This window comes from Melanerpes formicivorus, unplaced genomic scaffold (genome assembly GCF_026170545.1).
Source record: "Melanerpes formicivorus ecotype bairdi unplaced genomic scaffold, bMelFor1.0.p_v2 SCAF_112, whole genome shotgun sequence".
Classification (NCBI taxonomy): Eukaryota; Metazoa; Chordata; class Aves; order Piciformes; family Picidae; genus Melanerpes; species Melanerpes formicivorus.
This window is the reverse complement of record NW_027142464.1, coordinates 419,626-438,289: the sequence shown is the minus strand read 5'-3', so window position 1 is coordinate 438,289 and position 18,664 is coordinate 419,626. Positions and strand designations below refer to the sequence as shown.

At 59.8% G+C, this 18,664-nt stretch overlaps 3 protein-coding genes across 4 annotated transcripts; all 3 read left to right on the top strand.

Annotated features, from left to right (window-relative positions):
* The first annotated feature begins 45 nt into the window (after positions 1–45).
* Positions 46–6,115, top strand: PSME3 (proteasome activator subunit 3). Its single transcript, XM_068167073.1, has 11 exons — positions 46–180; positions 752–784; positions 1,076–1,138; positions 1,605–1,709; positions 2,011–2,059; positions 2,673–2,785; positions 3,274–3,342; positions 3,570–3,637; positions 3,778–3,832; positions 4,024–4,110; positions 4,556–6,115. The coding sequence occupies exons 1-11, from the start codon at positions 139–141 to the stop codon at positions 4,634–4,636; spliced, it is 765 nt and encodes a 254-aa protein (XP_068023174.1). The 5' UTR covers positions 46–138; the 3' UTR covers positions 4,637–6,115.
* A 3,829-nt stretch (positions 6,116–9,944) lies between these two features.
* Positions 9,945–13,533, top strand: AOC3 (amine oxidase copper containing 3). 2 transcript variants are annotated; one of them, XM_068167029.1, is made up of 4 exons: positions 9,945–11,511; positions 11,966–12,169; positions 12,451–12,581; positions 13,074–13,533. In XM_068167029.1, exons 1-4 carry the CDS (start codon positions 9,945–9,947, stop codon positions 13,356–13,358), a joined length of 2,187 nt encoding a protein of 728 aa, XP_068023130.1. In that variant the 3' UTR covers positions 13,359–13,533. The 2 variants fall into 2 exon arrangements, with proteins under 2 accessions (XP_068023130.1, XP_068023129.1); XM_068167028.1 differs by having other exon boundaries at positions 11,966–12,251; positions 12,452–12,581.
* Positions 13,534–14,743: 1,210 nt separating this feature from the next.
* LOC137455840 (amine oxidase [copper-containing] 3-like) lies at positions 14,744–18,664 on the top strand. The gene is made up of 4 exons (XM_068166957.1): positions 14,744–16,356; positions 16,455–16,740; positions 17,415–17,544; positions 17,705–18,664. The coding sequence occupies exons 1-4, from the start codon at positions 14,784–14,786 to the stop codon at positions 18,005–18,007; spliced, it is 2,292 nt and encodes a 763-aa protein (XP_068023058.1). The 5' UTR covers positions 14,744–14,783; the 3' UTR covers positions 18,008–18,664.

The window sequence follows — 18,664 nt, the reverse complement described above, 5'->3', positions numbered from 1 at the left end:
ACGCGGGCGGCGGGTGCGCGCGCGGCACTGGCGGGCGCGCCGCTGTGAGGTCACTTCCGGTGGCGGCGACGCCGGTGTTGGGGCAGGCGGTAGCGCGGCCCCGCGCCAGAGCAAGACCCGGACCCGCCCGCTGCCGCCATGGCCTCGCTGCTCAAGGTGGATCCGGAGGTGAAGCTCAAGGTGCGGCCCCCACCCCCACCCCCCCCCCTCCCGCCGCCGCCCCCCGCCGGTCGGGCTGCGCCGCGAGGAACCGGATCGCGGCGGGCGCGGGGCCGCCTCCCGCCCGTTTCGGCCCAGCCGTTGGTTGTGCGGCTGCCGAGCGCGGCCCGCCCGGCCCAGCCGCCCGGCTCTGCACCCCCAGGGCCGCCGTGCCGCGGGGGCGCTGCGGCCGCTGCCGAGCGCTGCCTGCTGAAGGGTGGCCGCTGGCTCCGGCGCGGGCCCGCTGCGTGCGGCCCAGCGGAGCTGCGTGCGGGCGGGAGCCGATCGGCTCTCCGTGCCCCCCTTTGCTCCGTGCTGCCCCTCGCAGCTGTGGGCTGGCCTGTTGAGCTCGGCCCCTGTGGATGAGGCGAGGCAGGGATCCGCTTCCAGCGTCCTCTGGCAGCTGCCGCCCCGCGCTTGGGGCGCTTCCAGGCCTCGGGGGTCTCTCACGGGAGCGGTGCTCGGCTGCGGCTGAGCCCCAGAGCTGCAGGGCTCAGTGCTTGGTTTGTGCTGAGCTTTGAGAGCGGCTCTGAGCTGTGCTTTCCCTCTGCAGGTTGACTCCTTCAGGGAGCGGATCACAAGTGAGGTGAGTGTCCTGTGACAGGGCAGGGGAGAGGCTGCGGGCCTTACCTTGCTGATGGAATTCCTTGTGATTTGAGCCACTCCTGGGAGCAGCCCTCGGAGCATCAGGTCACTTGCTGGAGTGGGGCTGCCTCACAGCTCTGCTGGCGTCTTGCCTGGGCTTAGCACCGTGCCTGGCAGCCCCGAGCATGCTCTGCTGCTCCCTGCTTCAGACAGGGGATTCCCCTGGTGTTCTGTCTGCAAGTGGGAGCCCGGTGGTGGTGTTTCACACCACCTTCTGTTCTTTCCTTTCCAGGCCGAAGACCTGGTGGCAAACTTTTTCCCAAAGAAGCTGTTAGAACTTGATGGGTTCCTCAAGGTGAGGCATTTGTTCCTTGGATCCTTAAGGTGCCTTTTGAAAGTGATGTGACAGGTCTGGGCCTGGGTCTTGGCTGGTGTATTGGCTGTGTCACAAGGACACAGCTGTGGCTCAGCTGCCTGCGTGCACGTCAGCGCCGTTACCTCCGGAGGGGCTGCCTCCCTTCTCAGCTTCCTCTGTGTGATCACCACATCACTGAGCCACTTTGGGCTGCTCCTCGTGAGGATGTGGCCCTGCAGCCACTCCGTGCTGCAGGCAGCTAATAGCTCTGATCACAGCCTGGAGCTGGGGTGATGCTGCTGGGTGGAGGGGGTCTGATCCCAGGCCTGTTGTTCTGGGGCTTTTCATTCATCCTTGTTTTGGAGCTGGGTGGGAGGGAGGTCTAAATCTTTTGTCTTCTCATTGTGTTTGGTGGGAGGGAATTTGCTAGCTCATAACTGAGCAGGAGGTCTGCTTTGTTTTCCAGGAGCCCATCCTGAACATCCACGATCTCACTCAGATCCACTCGGACATGAACCTCCCGGTGCCTGACCCAATTCTTCTCACAAACAGCCACGATGGGCTGGATGGGGTAAGGTTACCCTCTTGGCTCTCCTCCCTGCCTCTTGTAATTGAGACTGCATGGCTTGCTCTCTGTGCAGCAGGGTGGCTGTGGTTAATAGCAGGCTCTGGCTTTGCCAGAGGCTTTCAGGAATTGGTCTCTTGAGCCTGGGGAGTCTGCTGGAGGTGATGCTGTGCTTTGCAGCCCTCCTTTGCTTTAAAGGTGCTTGGAAACAGGAGTGCAGCAGAGGCTCTGAAGTGCTCCTCATGTCCTCTGCAGCACTCTCGTAGCTTGAGACTGGTTTGTGAGTAAATCATTTTGTATGTTTTAGCCAAATATGAAAAAGAGGAAGCTGGAAGACCCCGAAGAGACCTTTCAGGGTAAGAGTCCCTAAGTCTCCTGTGTTGCTGCCTGCCTGCCCCCCAAGCCAGTGCACCGTGATGCAGGGGGGTGAGATCACAAGAACCCCACTTGCCCTGTCTTGACAGCAGCTATTGCTCATGCAGCCTGCCACTGCAACCTCTCAGAGCCTGGCCTGCAGGTGTCCTGTTGTGGGGGAGTCAGGTTCCAGCTCTTGGAAGCATAATTAGCACCTCCCTGACAGACACAAGCAGTACTTGCTTGAGCTTGGCCAAGAGAGGCAGCTGATCCCCAGGGGCTCTGTGCTGAAAGCTCTCTGTGTCTGGAGACTTCAGATGGAGCTGCAGCAGAAACAGCTCACACCTGCACCAGGGAAATCCTTTGTGCCCAGCCTCAGCAGCCTGCAGCGCTTCAGCTCTCACCTCTGCTCTGTGTTTTCTCTCTTCCTCCTTTTGTGGTAGCTGCTCTTGTTCCATGTGAGATTTCCCTTTCCTCACAGGTCAGCTATAGTCTGGCTCAGTGGCCACTGAAGCCTCTGTGGGGGATAAGACACTCAGGTGGACCTTGAGGCCAGTTCCCTGGCCCAGCCTTTCATCTGGTGCTGATCCAGGTGCTTCTCTCCTCTGCCACCAGGTACCAAAGTGTTTGTGATGCCTAATGGGATGCTGAAGAGCAACCAGCAGCTGGTGGACATCATTGAGAAAGTGAAACCAGAAATCAGGCTGCTCATTGAGAAGTGTAACACGGTGGGTGTGAGCAAGGGGGGCAGTGGGCTGCCTTTGCTTCTGGACATGCAAGGCTGCTCTGAGGGGAAGGAGAGGGCCCCTCTGCTCTGTAGCTGAGGAGAAGCATGACTCTAAAATGTCTAAAGATGGTTGGGATGTAGGTGTGGGGGAGCAGTGTTTCCCTGAGCCCTCAAGGAGATCTGTAGTTCACCTGGAGGAGGAGGAGGAGGGGGTCTGTTACACAGCCTCATTCTGGAGGCTTGTCCTCTTGTACAGTCATGGACACCTCAGAGCTCTGTGGCACCATCAGGAGAGCTTCCCATGGCAGCTGTGCTCCTGGTGGCTTTGGGGCCTCACAGCAGAAAGTGCTGCATCAGCATGTAGGGACCTGCAAGAGTTGATCATGGAAGCCACGTCAGAGACAGAGTCCTGGGGGTCTTTTAGTCAAGCTCTTGAGGGGTCTCTGTGGAGGTGTTGGCATTGACCAGCCTTGGGATCTCTCACTGCAGGTCAAAATGTGGGTGCAGCTTCTCATTCCCAGGATAGAAGATGGAAACAACTTTGGTGTTTCTATTCAGGTGAGGCCCTGCTGGCTCTGTGCCCTGCTGTGGGAGAGGGACACACATCTCTTGGGTTCCTTGGAGTCTTTCCTTGGATGGTGTCCAGGAGCTGCAGTCACAGGAGTGGTGCAGTTTAAAAGCCCAGATCTGAGCAGAACCTGTCACTGCTGAGACTCCTTCCTTTCAGACTGCTGACAGGCAGCTGCAGTCTGCTGAAGCTCAGGGTTTCCTTGTCTCCCCTGCAGGAGGAAACAGTGGCTGAGCTTCGAACTGTGGAGAGTGAGGCAGCATCCTACCTGGACCAGATTTCTAGGTGGGCATCCTGGGACAGACCTCTGGGGATCCCCTTGGGAAAAGGGAAACCTTTGGGGAAGGTCCCCTGGCTGTTCCAGGGAAGCTTCAGCCTTAAGGTCTTGGTGCTGTTTGACCTTCAGCCTTCCTTTCCCTTGCCAGATACTACATCACAAGAGCAAAGCTGGTCTCCAAAATAGCCAAGTACCCTCATGTGGTGAGTAGGGAGGCACAGCCCCTCCCTGTGCATGCTGGGGCTGCTTTGTCACTGCCCTTCCTAGCTAGGGGCCTGGGGAGAAGGGGGAACCCCTGGGTGCTGCAGGAGCTCTGTGCTGGAGGAGAGCAGGCCGGGGCTTGCCCGGTGCCAGGGCCCTGCTGTGTGCGCGGCTGAGCTGAGCCTGCCCGCAGGAGGACTATCGCCGCACCGTGACCGAGATCGACGAGAAGGAGTACATCAGCCTGCGCCTCATCATCTCCGAGCTGAGGAACCAATATGTGAGTGACAGCAGCTGCTGCCTGGGCCTCTGGGGAGAGCCCTCTGACCCTGCTGCTCCCTCCTGTGCGCACACCTAGCCGCCTCCTGCTGCTCTGCCCTGCCTCCTGAGCAGAGCCGGCTGCTGCCTCTCCACCTTCCGGAGGTGGAGGCGTTTGCAGCTGAACCTGCACAGGAGCCTAGCACGGGTTCCTCTGTGGCAACCTATGATCCCAAGCTCCTCATGCAGTGCAAGCCCTTCCTGGGGTCTCCAAAGAAGCCTTTTTGGTGTTAGCTGCATTGGCTTCTGCAAAGCCTGGCCGAGGGCAGCCCTTAGCTGGGGGTGTGACTGCAGCAGGGCTGAGGGTGGTGCTGAGGCCAGCTGCGCTGCCTTTAAAGCAGTGCTCGTGGGGAAAGCTGAACTCTGGGAGACTTCACCCTTCCTCTGAGCCCCTGTTCTCCTCACAGGTCACTTTGCATGACATGATCCTTAAAAACATCGAGAAGATCAAGAGGCCTCGGAGCAGCAACGCTGAGACCCTCTACTAAGTGTCAATGTTTGAACTTGAGAACTGTTCAGTCACCTGAAGACCGTCATTGCCTTGGTTTGTTACGTGACTATGGAGATGGGAAGCTGGCTGGAAATAGTCTTGCATTGTTAGTTAAACTCTAAAGAAATTCTCGCCTAGTTTTGTGATTGGTTTTGTTCAGGCCTCAGGAGCTCTCCCTCCCTCTATAACTGGTAATGGGAAGGCTGCTTTGGGGTGCCCTAGGGGCTGCTGCAGAGAGCACCAGCCAGGCAGGAACATTCCTTCATGCCTTGCTTCCTACCTGAGTAGGAACCACACTAGAGACCAAGCCCTTGCCCTGTCCCCTCTCCTGTCTGGAGGTTTCACTGGGGTCCCTGGGGCAGGCTGCTCAGCAGGAGGGTGAGCCCAGGCGGTGGGGCAGTGTGGGGAAGCTCCTTCCTCACTGCTGGCTGTAGCTGTGCCCCTCTGCCACGGGGGGACCCTGCCCCTTCGGGGCTCTGCACTCCTGCCCTGCCCTCGCTGCCTCTGCCCTGCCAGCTGCGGTGCGGAGTGCTGGGTGGTGCTGGGCGCCGGTGGCTGCCCTGCTGCTCGGCAGCTCAGGTGGCTTCTGCTCCTCTTTGCCGTTCAGCTAGAGCTGCTTTCTTGGCTGGAACCAATGTTACTTCACATAGGTTTTAGTGCTCCTTCAGCAGAAGCTCTTGCCCAGGCTGAGGGAATGGAGAGGCTGGAGGTCTGATGCTGAAGCCCTGGTGGTCTCCATACCTGGTCAGACAGAGCTGCTGCCTCCTGGCAGAGCTCCCTGCTGCAGGGCAGAGCTGGCCAGCTGAGGCAGCTTGGGGTGGAGGTGGCCAATGCCTGCCCAGGACCTCTGCAGACCTTGCAGTCTTTCCCTGCATGGGCACAGCTGTGTGCCCAGTGACTGCCAGCCACTGGGACGTTTGGTGCTCCACTGCAGACCCCTCTGGGGGTGGCTGGCTGTGTCCCTCCAGCCTGTGTGTGGCTGCAGGCTGCTCCAGGACATTTTATTTATTTCTGCTGAAGTGCTCTGCTGGGGAGGGGTGAATGATCTCTTCAGGAACCTTGCTGGCACACCTGGATGCCCTCCTTGTGCAGTACCTTGCGGTAGTGTTGCCCTCGTTGTGCCCATGGGGACAAACAGAGCAAGCTCCCCCTGCCCTCCTTTTTGTACACCGTTTCTTCTGCCCCCACACCTGGGAACTCTGTTGTCTCTTGCTGGTTTCCCAGGCATTTGCCTGAGAGTGTGGGGGGCTGCTGGCCCTTTGCTATCGACTCTTCTGTTGTTTGTAGTCAGTCAGCTCTTAGTCTTCCCTCTAATAAATATTCAGTAACAAACCAACTGCGTCCTGGCTGCTGTCTGGGAGCAGCCCAGCCCCTCCTGCTCCGTTGTATTGATGATTCCTTTGAACCTGTTTGGCTCTGCCTGATCAAAGTGTGTAAACTTTTACCATGTCAAGAAATTAAAACAAGGTACCTGGAATTCTTTTAAGGTAGCCCCTCGTGTGTGGTGCTGAGCTCCTTGGCTGCACAGTGCTTGTCTCTGTCCTGCTCCTGCCTCTCACATCCAGCTGCTCCTTCCCTGCCTGCTCCTCTTTTCCCCTCCGCTGTGAGCTGGCCTGCGTTGCTTTCCAGGTGCTCCTTGCTGTGGACCCCGGGCTGGGTTCAGGATGATCTGTGCCACCTTGGCCCTAAAGCAGGCACGGTAGACATTTGGGGGTGGGGCTCGTCAGTTCGTGTTGCTCTTCCCGTGCCCGCCGCGGCGCAGCCCGGGCTGGGGGCACCTGCCGGGGACGCTCCCGCCCGTCCGCAGCCGCCGGCCAGCTCCCCGTGCCACTAGAGGGAGCCCCTGCCCAGCCCCGGAGCGGCGGCCGCGGTCCCCTGGGAGCTCGGAGCTGCCGCTGCGGGCAGACCTGCCTCGGCGGGCAGACCTGCCTCGGCTTCCCCGGCGGGGGGAGTCGAGCTGGAGAAGGGGTCGATGGGGACCGGGGCAGCCGGAGCTCGTCGGAAGAGCTCAGCTGGCAGACTCTGAGCTCCTCGGCACTGCCGGAGGGAGCAGAGGTCCTAGGAGCTGTGCTCGCGGTGCTGCGGGAGGAGGCTGCCGGCCGGGTGGGTGCTGGCAGCGAGCGTGGGCAGCGTTTGTGGTCCGTGAGCCTCGCCTCAGTCCCAGGGCAGTGGTTTGCACTTTGCTGAGCAGGAGAAGCAGCGGTCAGGGCTCGGACTCGCAGGTTCTCGACCCTTACACCCCTGAGAAGAGGCAGCGGCAGCTGCGGGCTGCAGCGCTGCAGGAGCCGCGGGCAGGGCTCCGGCGATTCCAACTCCTTCCCCAGCGGCCCCTGTGAGGTGGGAGCTTCCCCGATCGTCTGAGGTCTGGCCTGGGCCGGTTTTAAGACCTGCCTGTGTCAGGAGACTTGGCAAAGGGCTTTCCTGTACGGCAGGCTTTACCCAGTTGTCTGGCAACTGCTGACTCTGAGTTTCCATGAGACAAAAGCTGTCTGCAGGCCTGGTTTCTATAAATTTCAGACTATTTTTTGCCAACTCTACCTTTACATGCAAGTGAAAAACCAGCAAACTCCTCCTGTCTCTGTCTGGGGGACGTGGGAGATGCACTGGTGGGGCAGCACCTCAATCAGCTCTGTCCAAAATAAACATTGGCAGGATGTGCATTGCCCATGTGAAGCGGGCAGGCTGATGGACTAACTGGAGTGGGGAGCTGGGCTGTGGGAAGAGGCACATGCACCAAAAGGGTCACAAACAAGTGGCAGTCCTGCTAGGGAGACATCATTTGGGATTTTGTAATTCTAGGTTAGCTTTAAGCTGCCTTGGGCTGCTTTGGAGAAGGTACACAAGCAGTTCAGTGTGTGTGTGGGGGGTGGCCCTTAAAGATCCCTGTCTGCTTTTCCTCAGTGACACAGCCTCCTGGCTCTGCAGACACAGTTAATTGCTTTGCTTCCTGAAGTTAGTTTCTGCTGCAGGATGGAGGTGGATCTAGGGCTGCTCTGTTTAGGGCTGCTCCCAGAATGTGCAGGCTAATTCTCAGGTTGCTTGTTCTAGGCTTTGAAAGTCCCCAGCCCGAGAAGTGCAGCAGCCAGGGGCAGAGTTAGCAGAGGTGGTGTTGGACAGAGCATCCCTGGCACTTCCCTGCAGCAGGGCAGAGGCAGCACCCAAAGCATCACTTGTGTCCTCTGTGTGTGAGCCTCGGTTAGTCCTGAGGACCTATGACAAACCTCACTCCTGTTGGGGTTTCTCCTTCCCCAGACACCTGGCACACAGCAGTGCTCCTGTGCTGTGTTTTCAGCCATCTGCCAGGCGACCTGCAGGGTTGAGCTATGGCCTGTGGGGCTCTGGGGCCCCTGGAGTTCGTCCATACCTCTTGAGCTGGAAACCACCACTGGCAATTGCAGCCTGGCCTGGGCTCCTGGGGACTTGGGCTGCAAACCCAAGAGACAAATCAAAGCTGAGAGGTTTGCTGTTCCTGTGCTTTAAGGCAAGGTCATGGTGAGCACTGTGCAGGCAGCCCCTGCTGCAGCACTCCTGCAGCAGCCTGGCTCAGCTGTGTGAGTGCATGCTGCAGCAGGACACATCTTAAATTCCTGGGGGGGCAGGAGGTAGGTCCTGGCTCTGCTCAGCCTCAGCTGGGTAACAGCTCTTCCCTTTTGATGTGAGCCTCCACTGAGAGTGCAGAGAGGATGTTTTCTTTCAAGACTAATCTTCAGGAACCCTTGAAGCCTTTGTTGACTTCAGGGATTGAGAGGCTGCCCTGGGAGTCAGGCTGCTTTGCCTAGCTGGAGGCTGCCCAGAGGCTCCTGGTTCTGCCATGGGAGTCCAGCTGGAAGTCAATGTCAGCCAGGTGCCTCCCAAAGCTGTAGCTGTTGTGTCCTGTGTAGCCAAAGCTCTGTTCTCATCCATCCTGCCTCTCCCTATTTCTCGTGTCCATGCACAGTACCCACATGAATGGGCACAATGACTGGTGGGGCACAGATGATGTGCCTGGCACTGACCTGCACAGCTGCAGCCTGGGCTAAAGAGGGCTGAGGCTGCCCTTGGTGGTGAGGATAATGGAGTGTGTCCTATGGCAACGTGGCCTCCTGCCTGCCAGTGTGGTGTCTGGTAAGCACGGCCAGGAGACCGCAGAGGAGCTGGTCCAGGGCAAGATCTGCTGTGGAGGAGGAACCGGAGGCAGTGCTGAATCTGAGGGGGGTGTCTTACACCAGGAAACTTTTACAGGGGAAGGAGGCCAGGGTGATGTGAGGTGAGGCTGGCAGCAAGAGTGGAAATGTTGGGTTGAATTCCCAGCCCTGTGCTTCTCAGCACCAGCTCAGGGACAGGCAGGGACTGTAGTTGAAGCACTGCATCCCACAAGCATCTGCTGCATGGCACCACGGAGCACCGAGCCCTTTCCACAGGGCTGAGACCAGCAGAGACCTTTGATGGAGGTGCCAGAGGGTTGCCTCAGCCTCTGGTGGAAGTCCTGGGAGTGCCTGGGAACAGTGGTGCAGAAAGCGCCCTTGTCTGCCTGCTTGGATGCTACAGGCTGGGCTGTTTTGGCTCTTGAGGGAACTTCTTGGGAGCTGCACCTCAGTTTACCTTTGAATCAGAGGCAAAAGCTGCATCATCTTGTTTCAGAGGGGTGTTGGGGGGATTACTTAGTCTGTGGCTGCTCAGAGGTGCAGACAGAGCTGGTTGTTCACTGTGCACTGGAGCCCGGGTCCCATCCTGAACCACGTCTCTCCATGCCTGCCAAAGTTTTCCTGCTCCCACACAGATGTGTTTTCAGCAAAGGCTTCCACGTGGAAGATTTAAACATAAACCAAGAAGTAACTCCAAGCTTGGCATTGGAGGTGCCAGGGAGAATGTTTACAAGGAAGCAGCTTGATAAACAAGGAAATTTGGTGAGTTGCAAAGAGGTGAAATTCTACAGTGTGGCAACAATTCCCAGCCTGTCAGAGCCTCACAGTGGTCCCAGCCACTTCAGGCTGGCTACAGGAGCTTCGTTTTTACAGGCAGGCTCAGGAAGCTAGGCTGGACTGAAAAAGCAACAGAATTATGTGGAACTTGTCTGAGTCACTGACCCTGCATCTCCACCAGTTCTTTCAGGGCACTGCTGGTGGAGCAGGACAGGGAAAGCTGCAGCAGAGAGAGGAGAGCTGCCCTTTCTCTTCACCACGAATTTCAGATCTCCTCCCCTAGCCTCTCCCAGCCTTTTGTGCTTTCCCTGCTAATCCATCCAGTGCAGTGTAAGCTGACAGGGGCAGCAGCTGGAAACCCTGCTCTGGAAGCTGTACTGAAAGCCTCTGGACCCAGCAGCAGGCATGAACGTGAAAACTGTGCTCATCCTGCTGGTTCTGGCCTTGGCCACGATCTTTGCTTTGGTCTGTGTGCTGCTGACCAGGGGGAAGGGCCCCAGCGCCTGCCAGCACCAGCCCCCGGAGCAGGAGGACACCGACGGTGGCCAGAGCCTGGTCTTTGCGGATCTGAGCCCCGAGGAGATGGTGCAAGTGGTGCAGTACCTGCAGGGAAACCTCGGGGTGCGGCTGGTTGATGCCTCGAGGGCCAAGCCCTCCGACAACTGCATTGCCTCCATCGACGTGCAGGTCCCTGCCAAGGCAGAGGTGCTGCGGTTCCTGGATGGGGGGGGGGCTCGCCCCCCCCGGGAGGCCCTGGCTGTGCTCTACTTTGGGAACCAGCCCGAGCCCAACGTCACCGAGTACGTGGTGGGCCCACTGCCCACGCCAGCCTACCACCGGGATGTGACGGTGCGGAGGTACGGGGGGCCGCTGCCGTACCACCGCAGGCCGACGCTGGCTGTGGAGTACCAGCAGATCGCAGAGGTGGTGAGGGGCCAAGCGTTCCCCACAGCTCCCTCCTTCATGCGCCAGGTCCTGGAGTACGATGGAGCCAACCTGGCAGCCCTGACAGCTGCTCCCCGAGGCTTCCAGTCTGGAGATCGCATCACCTGGTTTGCTTTGTTCCAGAACGTGAGTGGCTTCTTCTTGCACCCGGTGGGGCTGGAGGTGCTGGTGGACCACAGCAGCCTGGACATGTCCCAGTGGGCCGTGAACAGGGTCTTCTACAACGGACAGTATTACAGGGACATGGTGCAGCTGGAGAATGCCTACGTGCAGGGTCGCGTTCGCGTGGAGAAGGTGAGGAGAGCGCCGCGGGACGGAGAGTTCTCGTCCATGAAGCCCCGAGCGCCGCCGGCCGCGCCCTTCCCGCTGCAGTTCGAGCCCCAGGGTCCCCGCTACAGCGTCAGGAACAACCGCGTCCTGTTCCAGGGCTGGAGCTTTGCTTTCGGGATAAGCGTGAGCAGGGGCCTGCGCCTGTTTGACATCCGACACCAGGGGGAGAGGGTTGCCTACGAGATCAGCGTCCAAGAGGCGCTGTCGGTGTACGGCTCCAACTGCCCGGGGGGGATGTCCACCAGGTACATGGACGGCAGCTTTGGCATCGGGCGCTACGCCTCCCCCTTGGTGCGCGGCGTCGACTGCCCCTACTCAGCGACCTACCTGGATGTTCACTGCCTCGCCGACTCGCAGCTCCCCAGAACCACTAAAGGAGCCCTCTGCATCTTTGAGCAGAACCTGGGCTCCCCTCTGAGGCGCCACTACTCCAACTTGCAGTCGCTCTACTACGGGGGCTTGGTCAACTCTGCCCTGGTCATTCGGTCGATCGCGACCGTGGGCAACTACGACTACGTGTGGGACTTCATCTTCTACCAGAACGGGGCCCTTGAGGGCAAGGTGCAGGCCACTGGGTATCCCAGCTCCTCCTTTCTCCACGGGGATGGTCTGAGATATGGCAACAGGGTCTGGGAGCACACGCTGGGGACAATCCATACCCATTCCATCAACTATAAAGTGGACTTGGATGTGGGAGGTAGGTCTGGGTTTGACACCCTGGACACCTGACATCAGAACTCTGCTTTTCGACTCTCCTAACCTCTCCTTTAACTGCAAAATTGTTTTTCTGTGTGTAAAATAGTTTGTCAGGGTCACGGAGCTGAAGGCAGTGGGAATTGCCTGAGGCTCTGTGTTCAGCCCAGGGAAGGATGAAAGGTGGCAGCCACAAGATGTTTGTGTTTCCTCGCTCCTCCTGCCTTGGCAGTGCTGCTGTGGGCATGGCCAGGCAGGCAGCGTGGCACAGCCCTGTCTGTAGCACCCAAGGTGTGAGCCTCCTCTTGCTTGGTGCTCCCTGGAACTGGGGAAAGCTCTTTTTTGCACCCTGAGCAGGGCAGTTGGGCTGATGCTCTGCAGGGCTTTGTCCCTGTACCTCTTTTGAGGAGCCCTGGTGGGCTGGACATTCCTTGGTGACTTTCCTTTTGCTTTTGCAGGGGTGAAAAACTCCCTGGTGGCCCATGACATGGTGTTTGAGAGGACACAGGCTCCCTGGAGCCCAGAGCAGCAGATAGAGAGACCACGACTCACCAGGAAGGTCCTGGACACAGAGGACCAGGCTGCCTTCCGGCTCCAGGCGAAAGTGCCCAGATACCTCTACTTCGCTGCCCCCAGCAAAAACAAGTGGGGCCACCAGCGTGGCTACAGGATCCAGATCTCCAGTTTTGCAGGGGACCATATCCCTGAAGCCAGCTCCATGGAGAGGGCCATCAGCTGGGCAAGGTTAGGCTGCTCTGACTGGGACAGCAGGTGCTGAAGGAAGGGGTCCTGCCCTGCCAGCTGGGGTGGCATCACGGGACAAATACTCTCCTGGGCTGCAGTTGCTCCCTAGGAGCAGGTTTGTGCTCTGCACTCTCTGGGCAGATGGCTTTTAGCTTTGCCTTGCCCCAGGGGGCTGCTCCTGTCTCTTCTCTTGTCCTCAGGTACCAGCTGGCTGTCACCCGGCGGAAGGAGGAGGAGCCTACCAGCACCAGCATCTACAACCAGAACGACCCCTGGACGCCGACCGTTGCCTTTGCTGACTTCATCAACAATGAGACCATCACCGAGGAGGTGGGCTGGGACCCCTGGGTGGGAGCTGTAATACCCAGCCCCGTGCTGAATGGCAGCCCCAGAGTGGCCCTGGCACAGCCTGCAGGGCAGTTGGCCTGGGGCAGGAGGGAAGAGGGTTTGAGCAGCTCCTTTCCTGTGCCTACTTGGCACCTTGGTCAGAGGGCACAGACCAGGGAGGAGCAGGAGCTTGTGTCTCCCTGTAGAGAAATGCTGGAAAACATCAGGAAAATCTTTGTGAGGCCAGAGCCTGGCTGTGTGGATCAGAGCAGGGACCCTGCTGCTGGGTGACCTCTGTGGCTGTAGCTGCAGGCAGGTCTTTGAGGCAGGGAGGAGATCATCCTGGGGAGGGGGAGCTCAGCGTGTGGGGATATGGCCAGGCTGGTGCTGTGGAGGTCCCATCCTGCTCTCCTGTGACTCCCGTGGCCCCTGTGCAGGTTTCAGTCCCTGCAGGCTTCTGAAATGGCCACGGTCTTGCTGCTCTTCCCTGCCCAGGACCTGGTGGCCTGGATAACTGCTGGTTTCCTTCACATCCCACATTCTGAGGACATTCCCAACACCGTGACCGTGGGAAACTCAGTCGGCTTCCTCTTGAGACCCTACAACTACTATGACCTGGACCCCTCCATCTACTCCCACGATGGGGTGTTCTTCACCAGCGAGCAGGACCCCACGGCATGCGAGACCAACCCTGTCGCCTGCCTGCCCACAGCTGCCTCCTGCCTGCCCGACCTCCCCCCGTTCGCCTACGACGGCTTCCGGAACAGCAGCAGGCTGTGACGCCGCAGGGAGTGCTGGGGGGCTCTGAGGCAGCAGGGTCCCTCCTCTGCCCCAGGTGTTTGCCTTTAGTGAGGTTGCCTCCTTTCCAGCTGTGCAAGGAGTTCACTTCCTATCTATCTTTAAAAGGGAAGCATAACCTTCCTGGCATGGTGCCAGACAGGAGTGTGCATTCTCTCTGTTAGTTGCTGAGTTTTGAGTCTGCTGCAGCAGGAAAGTGAGGAGGAATCCCTGTTCTTCTGCTGTAGAAGCAAGAGCTGTGTAGTGCCTGTCTCAGGTTAAAGACAACAGTTCTGGCCCAGTGCTTTCGTGAGTGTCTCATTCTTATGACCCACACCTGCATCTGCTGGAGGGGATGCTGCCTCCCCCCTGCCTCTTCAAACCAGCCCAGTAGCAAGGCTCTGGGCACTCAAGTGGGCATGGGGATGGCTCAGCTAGAGGGACAGGCTGGGGATCCTGGGGTGCTGGAGGCAGGACCAAGCTCTGCAGGTGCTTGGGCTGAGGACACAGCCAGGACCTGCCTGGGCTGCACGTCTCGGGCACTTGCTGCTGGCTGCAGGAGAGGGGACTGAAAGGACTATTGCAGGGCTGAGGTGTGCTGTCCCCGAGGATGCCCATGGACAAAAGAGCTGAACCTCAGCCACATGGGCCAGCCCTGTGCTGGCCACACTCACACCGGATCCAGCCCTGCTCTGGGCTAGACCCAGGGTGTGGGACCTGTGTGGCCAGGCCAGGATGCTGGATGGGCTCTGGAGCCCTCCTCCTCACAATCCCATCTGTGCCAGAACATAGCCCAGGATCAGGAGGCTTTGGGGGAGTGACAAATGGCTGTCCCCTCCCTCGCTCCTGGCTGCAGGACTGGCACCTTCCCGCACATGGGGCCAGCAGAGAGCAATGCTGCAATGTCCCTGCACAGGCTAGAGAGGAGCTGCTGGTGGGACTGCAGCAGGATGGGGCCACGGTGCTGTGCATCACAGTACTCTGCATGGGGGGCTGCAGGTAATGGTGGAGCTGGTGGTCCTTGTGGTCTCTGCAGCCTGCCTGTTTGTGTCTGTGGGATTAAGAGAAGGAAGTGCAGGGAGATGCACTTATTTCCCCTGAGTGAATCCTCCACTCTGAGGCCTGCAGCACAGTGTATGGGATGAGGGGAAGGACAGATGCAGCAGCACTGAGTTAGCAAAGTGGTGACCCTCTGGGGAAGCAGAGCAAAGCTGCCTTTTATGGTTGCCAGCAAATCCTGAGCACATCTGGGACCGTCCCCCTACGCCTGCCCTGCAAGCTGCTCTGGGCTGTTCCCTGTAGAGAAAACAGGGAAAATCCAAGCCCAGCCCAGCCCAGCCCCTTCTGCCGGCAGCTTGCTGGGAGGATTCTGCAGCTGCACACCCGCCCTGCCCGAGCACGGGAGCTCGGGGTGCCCCAGCAGCAGGCATGAACGTGAAAACTGTGCTCATCCTGCTGGTTCTGGCCTTGGCCACGATCTTTGCTTTGGTCTGTGTGCTGCTGACCAGGGGGAAGGGCCCCAGCGCCTGCCAGCACCAGCCCCCGGAGCAGGAGGACACCGACGGTGGCCAGAGCCTGGTCTTTGCTGATCTGAGCCCCGAGGAGATGGTGCAAGTGGTGCAGTACCTGCAGGGAAACCTCGGGGTGCGGCTGGTTGATGCCTCGAGGGCCAAGCCCTCCGACAACTGCATTGCCTCCATCGACGTGCAGGTCCCTGCCAAGGCAGAGGTGCTGCGGTTCCTGGATGGGGCGGGGGCTCGTCCCCCCCGGGAGGCCCTGGCTGTGCTCTACTTTGGGAACCAGCCCGAGCCCAACGTCACCGAGTACGTGGTGGGCCCACTGCCCACGCCAGCCTACCACCGGGATGTGACGGTGCGGAGGTACGGGGGGCCGCTGCCGTACCACCGCAGACCCGTCACCGGCAGGGAGTACGCTGACATCAACGCCCTCGTCCGGCAGGAGCTGAGGAAGGCTCCGCGCTTCCTCGCCGCCTGCTGTCAGTCCGATGGCACCGACTTGGCCATCCTCACTACGGCCCCGCGGGGCTTCCAGTCCGGTGACCGTGCCACCTGGTTTGTGCTCTTCCAGAACACGCCTGGCACTGGCTACTACCTGTCACCAGTGGGGCTGGAGGTGCTGGTGGAGCACAGGGACCTCCATGTCTCCCACTGGCAGCTGCGCCAAGTCTTCTACAATGGCCGGTACCTGGCCAGCACGCAGGACCTGGAGGATGCCTTTGTGACTGGCATGCTGGAGGTCATCAGGCTGGAGAAGCCCCAGGAGGCTGAAGCGGTGCTGGGCTCCATGAGACCCCGGCAAGAGCCAGCGTCCCCTGGTCCCCTGCAGTACGAGCCTCGGGGTCCCCGCTACAGTGTGAAGGACAACCGCGTCACCTTCCAGGGCTGGAGCGTGACCTTCGGCATGAACCCAAACTCTGGCCCACGCCTCTTTGACATCAGGTACCGTGGGAAGAGGATCATCTATGAGCTGAGCCTCCAGGAAGCCTTAGCCCTGTACGGCTCCAACTGCCCCGGGGGCATGTCGACCAGGTACCTTGACGGCAGCTTCGGCATCGGCCGCTTCGCCTACGAGCTCGTCCGGGGCCTCGACTGTCCCTACACAGCCACCTACGTGGACCGACACTACCTGGTGGAGTCAGAGACCCCCAAAACCAACCAAAACTCCCTGTGCATTTTTGAGCACGATGCTGCCATCCCCCTGCGGCGCCACTTCTCTGACTCGCAGTCGCTGTACTTCGGCGGGCTGCGGCGGGGCGTGCTGGTGATCCGCACCATCTCCACCCTCATCAACTACGACTACATCTGGGACTTCATGTTCCACGGCAGCGGCGCCGTGGAGGTCCGGGTGCATGCCACTGGCTACATCAGCTCCTCCTTCCTGCACGGCCGAGGCACCGACTACGGAAACAGAGTCGGGCCCCACACACTGGGGACGATGCACCTCCACCACATCCACTACAAGGTGGACCTGGACGTGGATGGTAGGTCTGGGAGGCTTTGTATGTGGCTTTGTTTCGCTGTGGGTTGCGGCTCTGCCAGGGGCGTGGAGCTTGAGAGCGTTTTCCCTTCTGCTTCCCAGGGCAGCTGAACTCCCTGGAAACCCAGGATATGGAGTATGAGGTCGTGCAGGATCCCTGGAGCAAGCAGAGCACCCTGGAGCGGCCGTACCTCCGCAGGACCAGGCTGCAGACGGAGGAGGAGGCGGCGTTTCCGCTCAACGCCCCCTTGCCTCGCTACCTCTGCTTTGCCAGCCCCAACCCCAACCGCTGGGGCCATCGGCGCAGCTACCGCATCCAGATCACCAGCTCGGCCGGGGAGCACCTGCCCGTCAGCAGCCCCATGGAGAGGGCCATCAGCTGGGGCAGGTGAGTGCCAGGGCTGGGGCACAAGTTGACCCTGCCCCACCCCAGCCCTCTGTCCTCCCACCCTGGCACCCTGTTCCCGGTGGAGGAGAGGCTGCTGTTGGGCTGCAGGGAAGGGTTAAGCAGCAGCTGTGCAGAACTTTTGGCTCTGAGCATCCCTTGAAAAGTTGCAGCTCACAGGCAGGGATCTGACTCCAGATAAGGTTCACTCAGGGCAGCTGGGGTGTGAGCACAGCCAGGCTGCAGGACAAACTCCCTGTGCTGGCATCCTCGGGGCTTGGTGTCTTCATGTCAGGACAGGAAGTCTCTGAGATAAGCACAAACTGCTCTCTGCTGGGGTGGGATCTGATGGCTCACATCTGGGGGTTGGCTGCAGGAGCTAGCTGTGGCTGAGGGCAGCAAGCAGCAGTGTCCATGCCTGGACATTCCTGCTTCTTGGCCAGGCTGGAGCAGCCCTGGGCATGCTCAGGATCCCAAGGGTGCTGGGGCTGCTGCCTGTTGCTGCCACATTGGTCCCTGCCAGCCCTTTCCCTTCCTGACCCAGGGCAGATCAGGTCCCCTGGCATGTGCCAGCATGCATCCAGCCCCAGTTTGCCAATGCACCTCCCAGCAGTGATGCTGTGGCTGCCCTGCCCTGTGCTGGCACAGACAAGCCCCTCTGCTCCCGGTGCTGGCAGGTACCAGCTGGCTGTTACCCGGCGAAAGGAGGAGGAGCCCTCCAGCACCAGCATCTACAACCAGAACGACCCCTGGACACCCACTGTGGCCTTTGCTGACTTCATCAACAATGAGACCATCACCAATGAGGTGAGCTGGGACCCCTGGGCAGAGAGGAGCTGAGCACTGCAGGCAGGGCCCTGACTCTTGCTCCAGCCAGAGGCTTCACCCTTCCAGCCAAACTGGATAGCTGCTGGGCTGGAAGGGTGCTGCTCAGCCTGACAGGCTGCCTGGCTCCCCTCCTGCCCAGGACTTGGTCGCCTGGATCTCTGTGGGGTTTCTGCATGTCCCCCATGCTGAAGATGTCCCCAACACAGTGACCGTGGGCAACAGCGTCGGCTTTCTCCTGAGGCCCTACAACTACTTCGATGAGGACCCCTCGGTGGACTCGCCCGACGGGGTCTACTTCAGTGGAGAGCAGGACTCTGGAGTGTGTGGGACCAACCCCCTCTCCTGCTTGTCCAGCACTGCTGCCTGTGTCCCCCAGCTGCCCCCATTCCACTACAGAGGCTTTCTCAACCTCACCCTGGCACCACTGCCAGGCGGGCTCTGACCACACTGCTGCCCCATCCCCACTGGTGCAGACAGTCTGTGTCCAGCCACTGGCTGCATCCTGAGAGGGCCCTGCTCCTTCGGCAGGACCTGCTCTGCCTACAGCTGGGCTGTCTGGTGCTCGGGGTCAGGTCTCTGACGGGGCTCAGCTCTCCTTTCAGCACCATGACACTGCCAAGAAGGACTCAAACCCTCTGGAAAACAGCCCCTAGGAAAGATTTTTGGAAACTCCATCCAGGATGCCACCCCAACTGCTGTGGGGTGCCCATGGCTGCTCTCCTCCTCTGGAACCATGGCTCCTGCCACCTCCCCAAGGTAGGTTGGTGCACCCAGGGTCCTGGTGCTGGCCACTGCCAAAGTCAATGCCAAGGTTTTGCCAAGGGTGGTGGGAATGCTGGGCCACAGCAAACCAGCAGCTCCAAATGCCTGAAACATCCACCCTGGCCCATGGCTGCTGCAGCTCCACAGCTGCTGGGGCCCAGGTGCCACTGAGCTCTGGCTGCTGTGGTGGATCCAAGCCTTGGGGACAGGGACATTGCCCTGGGCTGCACCAGTAGCCTGCAGGAGCAGCACACTGCAGAGCTGTAGGAGGGGCACCCCTCGGGCTGAGGTCCCATCTTCACCTTCCCAATAAACTGGCACTCAGCTGATTTTTCTG